The 21446-nt window shown below is 44.5% G+C and overlaps 1 protein-coding gene across 1 annotated transcript in view; it reads right to left on the reverse strand.

Moving 5' to 3' along the window:
• Positions 1-18901, reverse strand: part of TMA16 (translation machinery associated 16 homolog) — a 130061-nt gene extending 111160 nt beyond the window's left edge. The window contains exon 1 of the mRNA XM_075347373.1: positions 18797-18901. Within this exon, the coding sequence (XP_075203488.1) occupies positions 18797-18799 (3 nt within the window). The 5' untranslated portion in view covers positions 18800-18901. The remainder of the gene's footprint in view (positions 1-18796) is intronic.
• Between the last annotated feature and the right edge of the window lie 2545 nt (positions 18902-21446).

A 21446-nucleotide genomic window follows, 5' to 3' on the forward strand; every position in this document is an offset into this window, starting at 1 on the left:
AGGTCCCGGGACGTAACATCACTTCCTGTTTTACTAAACAGGAAGTGATGTATATGGATGGCAAAAGGTTGGCAACACGTTCCAGGAAGGAAAGCCAGCATCATCACAGGGCTGTGAAACCGGAAGTGATGACATTAGCTGGAAAAGCAGCTATTTAATGAAAGAAAGAAGCACATAGTGCATTCAACACATGATAAAGTCACATAATCGGCAATATACTGCATAAAAAAAAAGCATACATATAATGATGGAACTCAATAGCTTATAGTATTGATAAAAGGGGCCAGAGGGGTAACACATATTGATCCAGTGGAAAACATTATATGGTACAGTGTGAGATATTTATAGTATAGTTATATATATATATATATAGAAATCTATAAAAAATTATTTTCTATTATTTATTACTATTTTTTATTCTATTAAAAAAAGGGGATCAGAATATTAATCCATATTATTAATGTATAGAGAGAAAATTAGGCATAAAAATTAATAAAAATATAAGATATATGAAAAAAATTCATTTATATAAAAAAACATAATAAATTTAAATACCAAAAGTTGATTGATGAATTCATCAGATTTAATTGGCCTGTAATATTGACTAAACATAAGAGAGAAAAAATGAAAATCAATTAATAAAACAAAATATATATAAAAAAATTATAAAAAATACCCAATAGAATAAGATAAATACTATCCAAGACCGTATAGAAATATATATCCATAAATATAACACACTGAATATATAGAGGAACCTAGACATATACGTGGATAAATGTATAAGAGAGTATTTTCATGAGTGTAAAAAATTTTTTTACAAGAGTGCAAAAAAACTTTTTTTACATAAAGCTCCCTATATCAAATTCTCTGTTGAGACCTTTAGGTTCCATAGTCTGTAAGACAAAGATCCAAAAGGCTTCCCGTTTTTTCAGGAGTGTTACTCTACTTTGACCCCTTCTCATTTGTGGAATCTGTTCAAGTACCTGATATCTGAGCTGAGATACCCTATGTCCCAATTTATGAAAATGAGAAGGAAGAGGAAGATGGAGACGTTCACAGCGAATAGTAGACTTATGTTGTGAGATCCTATCACGTATAGACTGAGTGGTTTCTCCAACATAAAGTAGGCCACATGGGCACTTGATCACATAAACAACGTAGGAGCTGTCACACGTGAAGAATCCTTTAATGGAAAAACCTTGACCAGTTTGTGGATGGAACACCTTATCACCCTTAATATTATTACACTGTAGGCAATTAAGGCACGGAAAAGTGCCTTTACGAGGTGTACTCAAATAGCTCTGTGAAAAAGAGGGAGCAATAGAGCCTATATCCGCCCTAACTAGTTTATTCCTTAAATTAGGAGCCCTGCGAAAACAGGGAAGAAACGGCTTTTGGAATTCAGCCACCTGAGGATAACCTCGACTCAAAATATACCAGTTACGGCGGATAAGTTTATGAACCTTATAGGAATAAGGATGAAAGCTATGAACAAAAGGAATACGGTTACCCATATCAGATTTCCTACTGTCACTATTCAAGCTGTCCTTCAATATATTATCAGGGTACCCCCTCGCTTTAAATCTGGAATTCATCTCATCAAGTCTCAATGTCTTCGTAGCATCTTGACTGACAATTCTTTTGACTCTGAGAAATTGAGATTTCGGAATTGATTTCTTAACGGCCTTAGGGTGGCAGCTGGAGAACTGTAGTAAATTATTTTTATCAGTGGCCTTAGTGTAAAGATCAGTCTCCAATTTGACGTCATCACCTTTAATGACCATAGTATCCAAAAAGCTTATCCTATTATAATCATATTGTATAGTGAATTGTAATTCTGGCCAAATATTGTTTAAGTAGTTGTGGAATGTTAAAAGGGAGTCCAATGAGCCACCCCATATGCAAAAGACATCATCTATATATCGTTTCCAACATAAAACATGTGATTCAAAGAGTTCATGTGGATAGATAAATGTTTGTTCAAATTGTGACATATAGCAATTAGCATAGGGGGGGGGGCTACATTGGACCCCATGGCTGTACCTTGTATCTGTAAATAAAAACTATCCTGAAAAAGAAAAAAAATTCCCTTAATACAATATTCAATAATTCTATACAAATTTTTTTTGTCTCAGAGTCAAAATTATGGTCAGATAATAGTTTATGCACAGCATTAATACCTTTCTCATGAGTAATTGAGGTATATAGACTGCCTATATCCCACGTGACCAAAATGGCATCAGATGTTATATGATCAAACTTACGAATCGTATCCAAAAATTCACCCGTATCTAATAAAAAGGACTCAGTTTTTTTTATCAATGGAGTCAAAATTTTTTCTAATAGAATGGCCAATGGTGATAAAATTGAATCCGTACCCGCCACAATGGGTCTGCCTGGGGGTTTCTCCAAATTTTTATGAATTTTAGGTAATATATAGAAAATAGGTACCATTGGATCTTTCTTCTGTAGAAATTCAAAAACTTTATCATCAATGAGGCCTGATTTTAGATAGGGTTCTATGGTATTTCTAATTTTAGCTCGAATAGAAGATGTGGGATTATTGGTCAAGGCAGTATATACCTCAATATTAGAAAGTTGGGTCATGACTTCGTCAATATACATCAGTTTATCCATTATAACTGTAGCTCCGCCTTTATCGGCAGGTTTCAAAATTAATTCTTTGTCTTTAATCAGTGATTCAAGGGCCAATTTATCAGATTGAGACATATTGGATGGACAAAAAAAGAAGACCCTGTTCAATATCTTTACATAGTTGTGATACATCACGATCAACTAACGAAATAAATGTTTCAATAGCTGGCAAATTTTTTGGAGGCATAAAAGTACTCTTAATTCTAAGACCCAGGTCAGAGAGGTTAATAGGCGTTCTTGGAGTAACCATATCTCTACTTGGAGTGTAACCAGAACCATTTGGAGAAAAATGTGCTTTTAATCTTAATGATCTAAAAAAATTTTGTAGATCCATATGTAAATTGAAAGAATTAAATTTATATGTTGGAGAAAAGGATAAACCTTTTTGTAATAAGCACATTTGTTGTGGTGTAAGGTTCTTAGAAGAAATATTGATAACTAGAGACTCCTCCCTACCTGGGATCTGGTTGTCATATTGGTTCTTGGAGTGTCTATGACACTGTCCCCCCCGCCGCGTCTGCCTCTTCGGCCTTGGGGTCGTCCTTGACCTAAAAAAGATGGTGCATATCTACCTTGACGGGATCGGAACCCGTTATCAGAACCAGACAAAGAAGTATCAGAAGAAGAACGATAAGATCTAAAAGGACGCGGCTTAAATGATTCATGCCCGCGATACACCCGGTTATTGACATAGTCCTCTGTATCTCGTAGGAATTTTTGACGTTTCTTCTTTTGTGATTCCTGTTTGTGAACCAACAAAGAAGATTGTAATTTCTCCTTCATTGTAGAGAATTCCTCAGATGGAAGTGTGGATTCAAGCTGAGTTTCAACAGAGGTCACCTTTTCTTTAGTCGAATCAATGGATTTGTGTAAATATTCAAGAGTCAGGGTCATCAAATCCAATGAACATTTATTTAATATCTGTTCAAAGACTGTGCAAAACTCCTTGTTATCACTAAAAATGGTGGGTCTTAAATTGACTCGAAGTCCTCTTGGAATTCTCTTGACGCGAAGATATTCAGTAATGGTAGCACAATGTAATTCCAGATTAAGGAGGTGTCGGGACTCCTTTTCGAAATCTCTAGTCTTGAACTCTTGGGAGGGAATGTGTAAAAAATCCCCTGAAACAGTGGTCCGTCCAATAATATCAGATGTTTCACCAGTGGAATAAGAAAAAATCTCAGTAGACATACTGGAAAAAACAGGTGCACGTACTATAGGAGTATATATTCAAAAAAGAAGTATGGCACTCTGTTAGACAAGGAGGTGCCAGGATAGGGTCCAAACCCTTATATATCAGAAAAAGAATCCGGCACTCACAATGGATTGTGCAAAAAGAAGAAACACTTTATTCAGTAATTCTTTTGTGTGAAAAATATAAATGACGTTTCGGTCACACTTTGACCTTCATCCGATTAAATTTCACACTAAACAGAAAATACAAAGAGAATGTGCTATAATGTGCATAATAACAAACAATATCCAGATTTGTACAGAATATAACGCATAAATACAAATTTAAATCGTAACTACAGGAAGGACCAGTGTATCAGGAGAGCAATACACATAACATCAAAAAACAATATTAATTAGATAATCCTATGGGAATATCTATCACTTTAAATCGAATAGATAGTTTATAACAAGCATCATTGTAGTAGGTGCATGATAAAGGCAGAGATCAGCCACAGATAGCAGGTCTGTAAAACAGAGAAAAACAATCAGGTATATAAATAAAGCAAAGCTTCTTACCAGTAAATCAAAGAGCCACAGGAGAGTGAGCGCTGATGTGTACTGCGTCTATCACGCCAGGGAAATGCGCTAACATGTGTCATAAAGAGAGGGTTTTTAAAGGTCCCGGGACGTAACATCACTTCCTGTTTTACTAAACAGGAAGTGATGTATATGGATGGCAAAAGGTTGGCAACACGTTCCAGGAAGGAAAGCCAGCATCATCACAGGGCTGTGAAACAGGAAGTGATGTATATGGATGGCAAAAGGTTGGCAACACGTTGCAGGAAGGAAAGCCAGCATCATCACAGGGCTGTGAAACAGGAAGTGATGTATATGGATGGCAAAAGGTTGGCAACACGTTCCAGGAAGGAAAGCCAGCATCATCACAGGGCTGTGAAACAGGAAGTGATGTATATGGATGGCAAAAGGTTGGCAACACGTTCCAGGAAGGAAAGCCAGCATCATCACAGGGCTGTGAAACAGGAAGTGATGTATATGGATGGCAAAAGGTTGGCAACACATTCCAGGAAGGAAAGTCAGCATCATCACAGGGCTGTGAAACCGGAAGTGATGACATTAGCTGGAAAAGCAGCTATTTAATGAAAGAAAGAAGCACATAGTACATTCAACACATGATAAAGTCACATGTATAGACTGTTGTATATGTTGTATAGAATTATTGAATATTGTATTAAGGGAAAATTTTTCTCTTTTTCAGGATAGTTTTTATTTACAGATACAAGGTACAGCCATGGGGTCCAATGTAGCCCCCCCCTATGCTAATTGCTATATGTCACAATTTGAACAAACATTTATCTATCCACATGAACTCTTTGAATCACATGTTTTATGTTGGAAACGATATATAGATGATGTCTTTTGCATATGGGGTGGCTCATTGGACTCCCTTTTAACATTCCACAACTACTTAAACAATATTTGGCCAGAATTACAATTCACTATACAATATGATTATAATAGGATAAGCTTTTTGGATACTATGGTCATTAAAGGTGATGACGTCAAATTGGAGACTGATCTTTACACTAAGGCCACTGATAAAAATAATTTACTACAGTTCTCCAGCTGCCACCCTAAGGCCGTTAAGAAATCAATTCCGAAATCTCAATTTCTCAGAGTCAAAAGAATTGTCAGTCAAGATGCTACGAAGACATTGAGACTTGATGAGATGAATTCCAGATTTAAAGCGAGGGGGTACCCTGATAATATATTGAAGGACAGCTTGAATAGTGACAGTAGGAAATCTGATATGGGTAACCGTATTCCTTTTGTTCATAGCTTTCATCCTTATTCCTATAAGGTTCATAAACTTATCCGCCGTAACTGGTATATTTTGAGTCGAGGTTATCCTCAGGTGGCTGAATTCCAAAAGCCGTTTCTTCCCTGTTTTCGCAGGGCTCCTAATTTAAGGAATAAACTAGTTAGGGCGGATATAGGCTCTATTGCTCCCTCTTTTTCACAGAGCTATTTGAGTACACCTCGTAAAGGCACTTTTCCGTGCCTTAATTGCCTACAGTGTAATAATATTAAGGGTGATAAGGTGTTCCATCCACAAACTGGTCAAGGTTTTTCCATTAAAGGATTCTTCACGTGTGACAGCTCCTACGTTGTTTATGTGATCAAGTGCCCATGTGGCCTACTTTATGTTGGAGAAACCACTCAGTCTATACGTGATAGGATCTCACAACATAAGTCTACTATTCGCTGTGAACGTCTCCATCTTCCTCTTCCTTCTCATTTTCATAAATTGGGACATAGGGTATCTCAGCTCAGATATCAGGTACTTGAACAGATTCCACAAATGAGAAGGGGTCAAAGTAGAGTAACACTCCTGAAAAAACGTGAAGCCTTTTGGATCTTTGTCTTACAGACTATGGAACCTAAAGATCTCAACAGAGAATTTGATATAGGGAGCTTTATGTAAAAAAAGTTTTTTTGCACTCTTGTAAAAAAAATTTTTACACTCATGAAAATACTCTCTTATACATTTATCCACGTATATGTCTAGGTTCCTCTATATATTCAGTGTGTTATATTTATGGATATATATTTCTATACGGTCTTGGATAGTATTTATCTTATTCTATTGGGTATTTTTTATAATTTTTTTATATATATTTTGTTTTATTAATTGATTTTCATTTTTTCTCTCTTATGTTTAGTCAATATTACAGGCCAATTAAATCTGATGAATTCATCAATCAACCTTTGGTATTTAAATTTATTATGTTTTTTTATATAAATGAATTTTTTTCATATAACTTATATTTTTATTAATTTTTATGCCTAATTTTCTCTATATACATTAATATGGATTAATATTCTGATCCCCTTTTTTTAATGGAATAAAAAATAGTAATAAATAATAGAAAATAATTTTTTATAGATTTCTATATATATAACTATACTATAAATATCTCACACTGTACCATATAATGTTTTCCACTGGATCAATATGTGTTACCCCTCTGGCCCCTTTTATCAATACTATAAGCTATTGAGTTCCATCATTATATGTATGCTTTTTTTTTATGCAGTATATTGCCGATTATGTGACTTTATCATGTGTTGAATGCACTATGTGCTTCTTTCTTTCATTAAATAGCTGCTTTTCCAGCTAATGTCATCACTTCCGGTTTCACAGCCCTGTGATGATGCTGGCTTTCCTTCCTGGAACGTGTTGCCAACCTTTTGCCATCCATATACATCACTTCCTGTTTAGTAAAACAGGAAGTGATGTTACGTCCCGGGACCTTTAAAAACCCTCTCTTTATGACACATGTTAGCGCATTTCCCTGGCGTGATAGACGCAGTACACATCAGCGCTCACTCTCCTGTGGCTCTTTGATTTACTGGTAAGAAGCTTTGCTTTATTTATATACCTGATTGTTTTTCTCTGTTTTACAGACCTGCTATCTGTGGCTGATCTCTGCCTTTATCATGCACCTACTACAATGATGCTTGTTATAAACTATCTATTCGATTTAAAGTGATAGATATTCCCATAGGATTATCTAATTAATATTGTTTTTTGATGTTATGTGTATTGCTCTCCTGATACACTGGTCCTTCCTGTAGTTACGATTTAAATTTGTATTTATGCGTTATATTCTGTACAAATCTGGATATTGTTTGTTATTATGCACATTATAGCACATTCTCTTTGTATTTTCTGTTTAGTGTGAAATTTAATCGGATGAAGGTCAAAGTGTGACCGAAACGTCATTTATATTTTTCACACAAAAGAATTACTGAATAAAGTGTTTCTTCTTTTTGCACAATCCATTGTGAGTGCCGGATTCTTTTTCTGATAAGGTTGAAAGAAGACACCACCTTAGGGAGAAAATACGGAGTCGGACGGAGAACCACCTTGTCTTGGTGAAACACTAAGAAAGGTGACTCCGAAGAGAGCGCAGCCAAATCAGAGACTCTCCGGAGAGAAGTTATGGCTACTAGAAAAACCACTTTCTGTGAAAGTCTAAACAAGGGAACCTCCCTAAGAGGCTCAAAGGGGGGTTTCTGTAAGGCCGTGAGGACCAGATTAAGATCCCAGGGATCCAAAGGCCGCCGGTAAGGAGGAATGATGTGAGATGCGCCCTGCATGAAGGTGCGCACCTGAGCCAGTCGGGCGATACGCCGCTGGAATAATACCGACAGAGCCGACACCTGTCCCTTGAGGGAATTGAGGGACAGTCCTAGCTGCAGACCGGACTGTAGAAAAGACAGGATGGTCGGCAAAGAGAACGGCCAAGGAGCATGGCCGGAAGAGCGACACCAGGACAGGAAAATCTTCCAAGTCCTGTGGTAAATCTTGGCCGAGGAAGACTTCCGAGCCTGAGTCATAGTGGAGATGACCTCAGAAGGAATGCCTGAAGCCGTCAGGATCCAGGACTCAAGAACCACGCCGTCAATTTGAGAGCCGCAGAATTCTGGCGGAAAAACGGACCTTGAGAGAGAAGGTCTGGGCGGTCCGGGAGATGCCACGGCATTTCTACGGACAGACGGAGCAGATCTGGGTACCAAGATCGCCTGGGCCAGTCCGGAGCAATGATTATGACCCGACGGCCCTCCATTCTGATCTTGCGCAGAACCCTGGGCAAGAGAGCTAGAGGGGGAAACACATAGGCCAGACGGAACTGAGACCAATCTTGAACCAGCGCGTCCGCTGCGAAGGCCTGAGGATCGTGGGAGCGAGCCACGTAAACCGGGACCTTGTTGTTGTGCCGGGATGCCATTAGATCCACTTCCGGAGTGCCCCACTTGCGGCAGATTGACCTGAACACTGCCGGATGCAGGGCCCACTCGCCGCTGTCCACGGTTTGACGGCTGAGATAATCGGCCTCCCAGTTTTCTACGCCTGGGATGTGGACTGCGGATATGGTGGACTTGGAGTCCTCCATCCACTGAAGGATTCGCTGAACCTCCAACATCGCCAGGCGGCTGCGAGTCCCGCCCTGGTGATTGATGTAGGCAACCGCTGTCGCGTTGTCCGACTGGACTCGAATGTGCTTGCCCGCCAACAGGTGGTGAAAGGCTACGAGAGCTAGAAGAACAGCCCTGATTTCCAGCACATTGATCGAGAGGGCTGATTCGGACAGAGTCCAAGTGCCCTGTGCTCGGTGGTGGAGAAATACTGCTCCCCAGCCGGAGAGACTGGCATCCGTGGTGAGGATCACCCAGGACGGAGTCAGGAAGGAGGAGCGTCCCTGTGACAGAGAGAGGGGCCGAAGCCACCACTGAAGAGAGCTCCTGGTCTGCGGCGACAGAGCCACTAGCCTGTGCAAGGAAGAGATCCGCTTGTCCCAACAGCTGAGAATGTCCAGCTGCAGGGGACGCAGATGGAACTGGGCAAAGGGAACTGCTTCCATTGACGCCACCATCTGACCCAGCACCTGCATGAGGTGCCTGATGGAATGACGGCGGGGCCGCAACAGAGAGCGCACCGCCAGATGAAGGGACTGCTGTTTGACTAAGGGCAGCTTCACAAGTGCCGGCAGAGTCTCGAATTGCATCCCTAGGTACGTAAGTTCCTGGGTCGGGGTCAGAGTGGAATTGGGCAGATTGACAAGCCACCCGAATTGAACAAGCGTGGCGAGAGTGAGCGAGACACTCAGCTGGCAGTCTGCACTGGATGAGGCCTTGACAAGAAGGTCGTCCAGGTAAGGAATCACTGCCAACCCCTGGAGATGCAGGACCGCAACGACTGCTGCCATGACCTTGGTGAAAACACGAGGGGCCGTGGCTAACTCGAAGGGGAGAGCCACGAATTGGAAATGTTCCTCTCCGATTGCAAAGCGTAGCCAACGCTGGTGTGAAACCGCAATAGGCACATGCAGATAGGCATCTCTGATGTCGATGGATGCTAGAAAATCTCCTTGGGTCATTGAGGCAATGACCGACCTCAGAGATTCCATGCGAAAGCGCCGCACCTGAACATGCTTGTTGAGAAGCTTGAGATCCAGGATGGGCCGGAAGGAACAGTCCTTCTTGGGGACTAGGAAGAGGTTTGAGTAGAAACCTCTGAACCGTTCCCGGGCGGGAACCGGTACAATTACTCCGTTGGCCTGCAAGGATGCCACGGCCTGAGAGAAGGCGGCGGCCTTGGAGCAGGGGGGAGCGGACAGAAAAAATCTGTTTGGCGAGCTGGAAGAAAATTCTATCCTGTAGCCGTGGGAGATGATATCCCGCACCCACTGATCGGAGACGTGTTGAAACCACACGTCGCCAAAGTGGGAGAGCCTGCCACCGACCAAGGACGTTGCTGGCGCAGCCAGATAGTCAAGAGGAGGCTGCCTTAGTGGCAGCGGCTCCTCCGCTCTTCTGAGGACGCGGCTTCGCGCGCCAGTTCGGTTTACGATCCTTGGCTGAGGTAGTGGACGAAGCTGAGGGCTTAGAGGATGACCAGTTAGAGGAACGAAAGGAACGAAACCTCGACTGGTTCCTGCCCTGGACAGGTTTCCTGGATTTAATTTGTGGCAAGGAAGTACTCTTCCCGCCAGTAGCTTCCTTAATAATTTCATCCAGTTGATCACCGAACAGCCGGGACCCAGCAAAGGGGAGCCCAGCAAGGTACTTCTTAGAAGCGTCTGCTTTCCACTCTCGAAGCCACAAGATCCTGCGGATCGCGAGAGAATTAGCGGAAGCCACCGCCGTGCGGTGAGAAGCCTCTAGAATGGCAGACATGGCGTAGGATGAAAAGGCCGAAGCCTGGGAAGTTAAGGCAACCATCTCGGGTATAGAGTCCCTGGCGAGGGAATGTATCTCCGCCAGAGAGGCAGAGACTGCTTTAAGAGCCCACACTGCTGCAAAAGACGGGGAGAACGAGGCTCCTGCCGCCTCATATACAGATTTGGCCAGAAGGTCAACCTGGCGGTCAGTGGGATCCTTAAGAGAGGTGCCATCGGCCACAGAAACGATTGTCCGGGCTGAGATTCTAGACACCGGAGGATTCACCTTTGGGGACTGAGCCCACTCCTTAACCACCTCAGGTGGAAAGGGAAAACTGTCATCAGAACTACGCTTTGGAAAGCGTTTGTCAGGACAGGCCCTGGGCTTGGTCACAGTGGCCTGAAAACTGGAGTGGTTAAAAAACGTACTCCTAGCTCTCTTAGGAGAGGTAAACTGGTGTATTTCTACCAGAGAGGCTTGTTCCTCTGACACTAGTGGATTGAGGTTCAGTACGGAGTTAATGGATGCAATCAAGTCACTAACATCCGCATCACCCTCAGATAAGTCAATGGGGTACATAGATGTAGCGTCTGAGCCCACAGTAAAAGTATCCTCCTCGCCCTGCACCTCAGCTCGTGAATCAGAGCCGTGGGACGAGGAAGGAGAAGGGTCCCTGCGTCTCCGTTTAGGGGGACGGGGTCCTAAAACATGTTCTGAGAGTTCTGCAGAGCTCGGAGCAGCAGAGGCGCCCTGAGAAGGGGGCTGATGCATGGTCAGCAGAGTCCGGGACAACTGTCCCATGGAGTCGGCAAAAGACTGGGAGATAGCACTGGAAAAAGATGCTACCCAAGCCGGGGGTTCAGCCACCGGGGCCGGAGCAGCCGGGGGGACCCCTGAAGAGGCTCCAGGCTGAGGCACCACCATGTTAGAGCAGGCATCACAATGTGGGTATGTGCTCGGTTCAGACAGAATGAGCTTACATGCAGTGCATATAGAGTACAGCTTAGCAGACTTGCTCCTAGTGAGACATGCTGCTGAGGTGGAGGCTCTGCAGTAAATAATACACTCCTATAGAATGACCCCCTGAGAGTGTATAATAAAGCCCACAACCAGAGGTTGTGGCTTACCAGACCGCTTTTTTGTGTGCCCTCCGGATTCCACAGCTCAGACCCCCAGTGGATGCAGCAGCTGCAACAGCCAGCGCCGATCAGTGTGAGAACGCTGATAAAATGGCGCTGGAGTGAGGAGGGGGGGCGGGGATTAGCCCAAGAGCGGGAATCCGGAGGGCTAAGGAGAGATACAGGGGAGGGAAACATCTCCTCAGAGAGGAGTGTCCTCCCCTCTGCTGAACGGCCGGTGGGCGGCGCCGCACTGCTCCACTGCAAAAACTGACATGCAGAGGGACTGAAAGCGAAACTAGGCCGCGACTGAAGCCGGGGCCTAGATTTTTACATGCGGCCGACGAGCAGGCACCCTCGGCGCGGTTCTCAGGAAAAACCTAGAGAACACAGCAGAGTTACAAAACATACTCTCCCCTCAATAAATGTACCCGGGACCCCTGAAAAACGTCTCAATACTTAAGCTTTAGAGACGCAGGGCCATGTCCCTGGGGGGGGTTAAACGCTCCGTCCGGCAGGAACCTGACAGGGCTGCGGATGGAGACCGGTCTCCTGCAAAGCAGAGAGGACCGTGATGGCTCCCACTTCAAGCCAGAGCCTCAGAGGATGGTGAAAGAGCGTGGCATGTGAAGGCTCCAGCCTTGTAAAGTCAACCTTAACAGCACCGCCGACACAGTGGGGTGAGAAGGGACATGCCGGGAGTCCAGACTGGACCCGCTTTTCTTCCATATCTTTGAAATCAAAAATCTTAAAAATGAAAAATCAGAAAATGCATGTGTGTGTGACCTCCTGAACACAAAGCATTGAACTGGTTAGATTGTCATCCAGGGGGTGTATATAGCCCGGAGGGAGGAGCTACACGTTTTGAGTGTAGTACTTTGTGTGTCCTCCGGAGGCAGTAGCTATACACCCCATGGTCTGGGTCTCCCATAAGGAATGATGAAGAAATGAACATGAATTAAGAACATTAACCAAAATGCATAAACCTTAGGCATAGATTCCTGTGGGGGTCAACCCGGAAGGGAGAGACCTAGAGGGAGGTTCCCCAACCCGTCTGGGCTAAGAGAGCCACCCACCTCACTCCCCAGTAGCCCTCCCACGGGGGTCAGTCCAGTGGGCACGGGCCCGTGCCAAAAGGAAACAAGGGAAAAAAAAAAAAAACCTCAACCACTGACTCCAAGTAAGGGGACCGGGCTCCCGCCAACCCCCCTACCCCCCACGGCATCATTGTGGCTACAGCCCCCCCCTCCCCCCCACCCTTTGCAGCTCAACAGACCCAGAGGGCCGCAGATGACACAATGGACAGTCAGAGGCTTGCTGTAGAGAGAGTCACAGTATCACAAAGCATGCTCAGCCACTGGAACTCAGAGGGTATAAGAAATAGGCACCAACCAGGTTAAGGAGTGTCCTCAACGGTGAGCCGGGGAGGGGAGCGACCCGCGGCCCCTACCTCCTCTCCCCCCAAAGCCCCACGCTCTCCACCCCTCACCTTGGACCACACGGGAGGGGGCGGCCCTTCCAACCTTTGCAAGTCCCAATCTGGGATACAGACCGCTGGAATGGCCAGTGCTTCACAGAACAGAGTGGTATCTGCTGGAGTGCGAAGGGTCGCCGATTTACCCCCTCTGCGCGTTGTTAGTGCAAACAGGTAACCCCAGCAGTATGGAACCTGGTGCTCCTTCAGGCTCGTGAATAGGGGTTTGAGGTGCCGCCTTTTCTGGAGTGTGATGCGAGAAAGATCCGGGAAAAGCTGGATTTCCTTGCCATTGACCACAGGTGCCGTGCGCCTCATTCTAGCCTTAGCCATGATCAGTTCTTTGGTGGAGAAGTCGTGAATGCAACAAATGATGTCCCGGGGTTGGGTGGATAAATTCTTCGGCTGTAAAGCCCTGTGTGCCCTGTCCAGCTTGATGATGTTAGAAGGGGGAGCGTCCAACACTTCATTAAAGATGGATTGTAGTATGGAGTTTGTGTCCTCGGGCCCATCTGACTCTGGGACCCCCCTCACACGGACATTGCAACGGCGTCCTCTGTTGTCGAGATCCTCTATGTGAGACTGCATATCCTCCATAATTTTTTGTTGCGATGTTGCCAGTTTGTGTAATTCTGATACATGGGATCTGGTGATGTCATGCTCTTCCTCCAGGGATTCAATTCTGCCAGACAATTGCTGCAAATCTCTCCTCACTTCAGCTATTTCTGACCTGCAAGTTGCTTTAACCTCATGTGTGAGGCATTGAAAGTCCTCTTTAGAAGGAAGTTTACTTATGAAATCATGCATGTCCTTATAGGAGGTGTCTGGCCCTTTAAGGTGAGCACCTGCAGTAATAGACGCTGGAGTTTTAGTCTGGTGCTGGGGAAGCTGTGAAGGTTGATCTCCACACCGAGGCCCAGAGGGGGTAAGCAGGCTGCTCTGTTCCCTGATATTACCAGCTGTGGCTGCAGTCCCTTCTTCTCCCGGCAGTGGGGAGGGCTGCCCCCCGACCTCCACCTTATCTCCCACCGCCACTATGTGCTCCTGGGCCTGCTGCTGCTGTGCCTGAGGATCCGATGCAGTGCAGGGCTGCTGAGCCAAGGCATCCCCTGTTGGAACTGCTGCAGGGACTCCTTCACTCCCCCCTGTGTCCCCGCTCACCCACTCCTCCTTCTCTTGCTGCTTAGCAGGCCGGGCCGGTGCCTCCATTTCCCCTCCATGCTCCTGGAAAGATGGCGTCCGGGCCTCCCCTGGACCCTTTTCCAGGTCCAAGAAAGTATCCAGCGCCATGGTGTGCAGCGGGGCGGCCACCGATGCCTGCTGCGACGGTTTAATCCTCCGTGGTCCCATCCTGAGAGCCGGTGAGTAGGTTTGTGCTTATGATAAGTGCTGATTTAGCTGAGGGTCAACAGGAGCTCCTCTTCCCCACGTCCACTCAGCTCAGCATCCTGGACACGCCCCTGGCATGGATGTTTTTAACCTAGATAGTGGCATTTTAGTTAGGTACCCGGGATATTGAGATTTACCTTGCTGTTGGTTTCCGGGCTTACATGCATTGGCCAATTCATAAACTAAAAATCTCATTTTTTCATATAGCAGTAATGCAGTACCAGAGTTCCCTTATACATTGATGGCATTTAGAGTGCGGCTGTATCCATTTTGTATTACCACCACAGACACATGTACACTATAGTATGTGCCTCTATTACCACCACAGACACATCTACACTATAGTATGTGCTTCTATTACCATCACAGACACATCTACACTATAGTATGTGCCTCTATTACCATCACAGACACAGTTAACAGGAACAGTAGAGGTCAAGATAAGATCTGGAAGACCAAGGAGAATTTCTGTAAGAGCTGATGGTAGGATTGCTAGAGAGGCAAATCTGAACCCCAGATTGACTGAAGAAGACCTTCAGGCAGATTTCGCAGACTCCGGAGCTGTGGTACATTATTCTAGTGTTCAGAGACATCTGCACAAAAATGGAAAAGAACCCGGCACTCAAATATGTTCAATCCATTTTGATGCTTTATTCGCATTTTGCATGATTCAGCTCCATCCAGTAGCTGTTGAAAGCTCAGGTTGGAGCTGAAACGTTCAAGAGGTGAATAAAGCAACAAAATCAATTGAATATATGTGAGTGCCGGGTTCTTTTTCTTCTTTCCTGACCTTGCTTTCCAAGTGCACCAAACTTTGAGGATGGAGTGCCGAACACCTGTTGAATTTCTACCTACACAAATATGGCTTTCATGGAAGAGTAGAAAAAAGAAAACCTCTCTTGCGTTCCCACCATAAGGCCGGGGCCACACGGGGCACTACTGTGATCCTCGCATGACAATCGGCTCCCGCTGGCAGCACAGCAGGACCTGAGTGTCATGCTAGTATCCACGCGACTGCGGTCCGACTGTGCGAGCGGACCTCAGCTGCAGGGGGCGGGCCGGCACGGAGGAGGGGAAGGATTTCTCTCCCTCTCTCCTCCGTAGCCGGCTATTGCCATTCTCGCACTGCACTCCCGGTACTCCAGTGTACCGCGAGTGCAGTGCGATTTTTCTCTCGCCCCATTCACTTGAATGGGTGCGAGAGAAAGAGTCTCAGCTTACAATCACAGCATGCTGCAATTGTTTTCTCAGTCCGATTAGGGCTGAGAAAATAATCGCTCATGTATGGTGACACACAGGCTAATATTGGTCCGAGTGAAATGAGATGTTTTATCGCACTCCACTCACACTGTTTTTCTCGCCGTGTGGCTTAGGCCTAAAAGTCAGACTCAAAAGTAGGCAAAAGAACATTTAAACAAGTCTGATGCATTTTGGAAACAAAGTCCTGTAGAACAATGAGGTTAGAAAATAGAACTATTTTACCACAATGATCAAAGGTAGGTGTGGAGAAAAAAAAAAGCACACACTTTCAGGTAATAAACATCTCATTAAGCATAGGGGTGGATCAATTATTCTGTGCATGGAGAACATTTCACGCATAGAGGTAAAAATGGATTCAATGAAATTGCAATCAATTTTTGATGCAAACATAACACCATTTGTAATAAGCTGGTTGAAAAGAGGATGACTTCTACAAATGGATAATGATCTTAAGCACACGGCAAAATCCACAAAAGACGACCTCAAAAGGAACAATCTGAAGGTTTTACAATGGCCCTCACAGTCCCCTGATGTGAACATCATGAAAAATCTGTGGCTAGACCTCAAAAGAGCAGAGCATGCAAGACGAGCCAGGAATCTCAGAGAACTTGAAGACTTTTCCAAGGAAGAATGGATGAAAATCCCTGAAAGAATTGAAATACTCTTGGCTGGTTACAAAAAGCGTTTATAAGCTGTGATACTTGCCAGAGGAGTGCTACTAGGTACTAACCAGGCAGGGTGCTTAAACTTTTGTATCGGTTCATTTTTCTTTTTTGTTCATTTTAAAATGTAAAAGATAAAAAGATTTTTTTTTTTTTGCCCAAACTACAAAGGAAATATATGTCATCTTTACCTTCATACCTTTTAGAGATCATTTCATCTTCAACCTGCTTAACTGTTCCCAAAAACAGTAATTTGAACATTGGTCCACAAACTTTTACATGCCACTGTACACTATGGTATATCCCTGTATTACCATCACACACATGTACACTATGGTATATGCATCTATTACCATCACAGACACATGTACACTATGGTATATGCATCTATTACCATCACAGACACATGTACACTATGGTATATCCCTGTATTACCATCACACACATGTACACTATGGTATATGCATCTATTACCATCAGACACATGTACACTATGATATATCCTTGTATTACCATCACAGACACATGCACACTATGATAGATGCCTGTATTACCATCACAGACACATGTACACTATGGTATATGCCTCTATTACCATCAGACACATGTACACTATGGTATATGCCTCTATTACCATCAGACACATGTACACTATGGTATATGCCTGTATTACCATCAGATACATGTACACTATGATATATCCTTGTATTACCATCACAGACACATGTACATTATGATAGATGCCTGTATTACCATCATAGACACTATGATATATCCTTGTATTACCATCACAGACACATGTACACTATGGTATATGCCTGTATTATAACCACAGACACATATACACTATGGTATATGCCTGTATTACCATCACAGACACATGTACACTATGATATGTCTGTATTATCACCACAGACACATGTACACTATGGTATATGCCTGTACTACCATCACAGACACATGATATATGCCTGTATTACCATCACAGACACATGTACACTATGGTATATGCCTGTATTACCATCACAGACACATATACACTATGGTATATGCCTGTATTATCACCACAGACACATATACACTATGGTATATGCCTGTATTATCATCACAGACACATATACACTATGGTATATGCCTGTATTATCACCACAGACACATATACACTATGGTATATGCCTGTATTATCACCACAGACACATGTATACTATGATATGTCTGTATTATCACCACAGACACATGTACACTATGGTATATGCCTGTATTATCACCACAGACACATGTACACTATGGTATATGCCTGTATTATCACCACAGACACATGTACACTATGGTATATGCCTGTATTATCACCACAGACACATATACACTATGGTATATGCCTGTATTATCACCACAGACACATGTACACTATGGTATATGCCTGTATTATCACCACAGACACATGTACACTATGGTATATGCCTGTATTATCACCACAGACACATGTACACTATGGTATATGCCTGTATTATCACCACAGACACATGTACACTATGGTATATGCCTGTATTATCACCACAGACACATGTACACTGTGGTATATGCCTGTATTATCACCACAGACACATGTACACTGTGGTATATGCCTGTATTATCACCACAGACACATGTACACTATGATATGTCTGTATTATCACCACAGACACATGTACACTATGGTATATGCCTGTATTACCATCACAGACACATGATATATGCCTGTATTACCATCACAGACACATGTACACTATGGTATATGCCTGTATTACCATCACAGACACATGCACACTATGATACATGCCTGTATTACCATCACAGACACATATACACTATGGTATATGCCTGTATTATCACCACAGACACATGTATACTATGATATGTCTGTATTATCACCACAGACCCATGTACACTATGGTATATGCCTGTATTATCACCACAGACACATGTACACTGTGGTATATGCCTGTATTATCACCACAGACACATGTACACTGTGGTATATGCCTGTATTATCACCACAGACACATGTACACTATGGTATATGCCTGTATTATCACCACAGACACATGTACACTGTGGTATATGCCTGTATTATCACCACAGACACATGTACACTGTGGTATATGCCTGTATTATCACCACAGACACATGTACACTGTGGTATATGCCTGTATTACCATCACAGACACGTGTAAGATATCACACGTATTCTTCTCAGCAGACACGTGCGCTGTACATATCTACCAAACTTAAAACAAGCGGCTGCACCGTGCAGGAATATAACGATCACTCACCATTGTGACGTCACAGTCGCTTATAAGAACTTATACACCAAATCTCTGCGAGGTGAAATGCCGGCTCTCACTCAGCTGAAGGACCTTTCATGACGTCATGACCACGTGCTTAGTCACGTGTGTGGGCGGGAGGAGCTGTGCGTGTGGTAGGCGCGGCCATTACACACGGGGTTGGGTGACTGACCGGTACAGGGCCCCACCTGTCCACCATAGAGCAGTGTACCCGGGGATTTGGAGGAGTTCTCCTGAGTTGCTTGATTCGTTAAGATACTGATATTTTGGGTTACAGACAGTGACATATGGGGATGTATTTGTAGTATTACCGTGTGTCTTCTCCGTGTGTGAGCGGTGTGCGCTGACTGCAGGGAGGGGCGGGAGCTGCAGTTACGGGAATATCACACACTATATAATTACAGCCTTTTACCATAATCTTTATAAACATTTGTAAACACTTTTTTTTTTAAAAGTTGATTTGGTAGAAGCTTTGGGCCCTGTCGCAGCGTGGCCGTATTTTGGCTGCATGTCCGGTGCACAGACGGTGAAGGCGCGGTGCAATATTCCCTGTATTTTACATTTGTGGCTCTGCCACGTTTTGGCTTCAGCTTTCCTAAATTCTTGGAAAAATACCATGTTTTATGTAATTTTTGAAATCCGTGGCAAAAATATTAGAAAATCACAGGAAAAAGAAATGGAGTGTGTTTGTATCCAGGGCTGTGGAGTCGGTAAGCCAAACCTCCGACTCCTACATATATTGCTTATAGTTAAAGGGGTTATCCGGCTTCTTTTGACTTTTTATTTTTAATTACCCTATTGGGCTACATTGGGGCAGGTAAGTAGATAGAGAGCACTTACCTGCGCTGCTGTCAGCCCCTCTCCCCCGGCTCAGAGCGGTCATGTGACCGCTCCTGCCGCGATTTTGCCGCTTCCGGTAATTTCATGTCAACATGGGCCCCAGGGCCTGGCGGTGGCTGCTGTGGTGTCAGCGCCAGCACCGGGCCCCCTGCTCAGGATCACACATTCAAATGTACCGGCATCACAGATCACAGATGCCGGTACATTTGAAAGTGCTGATGAGAAGCAGCGCAGCTTCTCATCACTGTCCCTCTGTCTGTGCTCTCTTCAGCACAGCGGTGACGTCACTACTGTGCTGATATGTCCAGAGCACAGACAGCGTGCGAACGTGCAGGAGCGGCGGGGACCGAGGACGGGTATGTACTCCCTACATGTGTTCCCTATGGGGGTGCGGTTGTGGGAGGGTCGGTGCAGAGCGCCGCGTGCGGTACAGAGCCATATATATATATATATATATATGTGTGTGTGGTGCAGAGCCATATGTGTGCGGTGCAGAGCCATGTGTGCGATGCAGAGCCCGATGTGCGCGTGCGGTGCTGAGTCCGATGTGCGCGTGCGGTGCTGAGTCCGATGTGCGCGTGCGGTGCTGAGTCCGATGTGCGCGTGCGGTGCTGAGTCCGATGTGCGCGTGCGGTGCTGAGTCCGATGTGCGCGTGCGGTGCTGAGTCCGATGTGCGCGTGCGGTGCTGAGTCCGATGTGCGCGTGCGGTGCTGAGTCCGATGTGCGCGTGCGGTGCTGAGTCCGATGTGCGCGTGCGGTGCTGAGTCCGATGTGCGCGTGCGGTGCTGAGTCCGATGTGCGCGTGCGGTGCTGAGTCCGATGTGGGGCTGTTATTTACAATGCTGTAGTGATAACAGGTCAGGTGCTGGGGAAGAATACTGACATGGAATGTGTGTGCAGAGGGCGAGGCTGGACACTGAGGCCGGGTGGTGACAGCTCTGACTGAGGTTTTGCACAGGAAGTGGTCAGTTTGCTGGAGCTGAATGTAAACAAGGAGCTGCAGAGAATAAAGGGTGAATTCAAGAGGAACAAAAGTTAGAAAACAAAAAATAACAATGTAGGGGTGATTTATATGACAATACAGCACAGATTAGCTTACCAAAAATTTTTGTTTGTCGGACAACTCCTTTAAGTGAAAAATGAATGGTTGAATTTTTTTATTTCTTTGAGAGCACGTGAAAAATGTTACTGAAATCTGGTCACTCTGCTGCTATAGGAGACGGAGTGAAATCTTTTTCTTTGCGGCAACACTTTGCTGCTCCATGTCATCCAAATACTTGTCAAAGTTAAACTCCTCATCTGATGAGGATGAAGATATGGCAGCAGTAGCACTGTCAGGCCCCAAGTCCTCTTCCGCCTGGCAGTCCTATAGCCGCTCATCCTAACTGCTACCTCAGTCAGAGCTTCTTTTCCTTTGGTAAGCTGTTGATCATCAAGCAGTATACGATGACTGGGGTCCACATAAACAGCTGCCAGAAGAATTTTATTTTCCAATAGCTGTGTCTCTCTCCGTTTCATTGAAGCAGAAATGCCATCTGGGATTAAACCTCCTCTTTGTGACAGGCAAAATAGCAAGTTCTTCCACTCCATTATGAAAATGCCAGGAGTTAAATCCTCAGCTTGTAATTTTTTAGTCATGGTAAATGGGTGATTAAGCAATTCCTTCAATTCAGCCACCTGTGTCCATTGACCTTCATTTAAGGTTACTTGAGGGTCCACCATATCTATAAGAAATTATTTTAGTTCAAGCAATCGCTCAGTCATTAAATAAGTGCTGCCTCTCCGAGTGGCTTGATC

The sequence above is a fragment of the Anomaloglossus baeobatrachus genome, chromosome 1, assembly GCF_048569485.1.
Source record: "Anomaloglossus baeobatrachus isolate aAnoBae1 chromosome 1, aAnoBae1.hap1, whole genome shotgun sequence".
Classification (NCBI taxonomy): Eukaryota; Metazoa; Chordata; class Amphibia; order Anura; family Aromobatidae; genus Anomaloglossus; species Anomaloglossus baeobatrachus.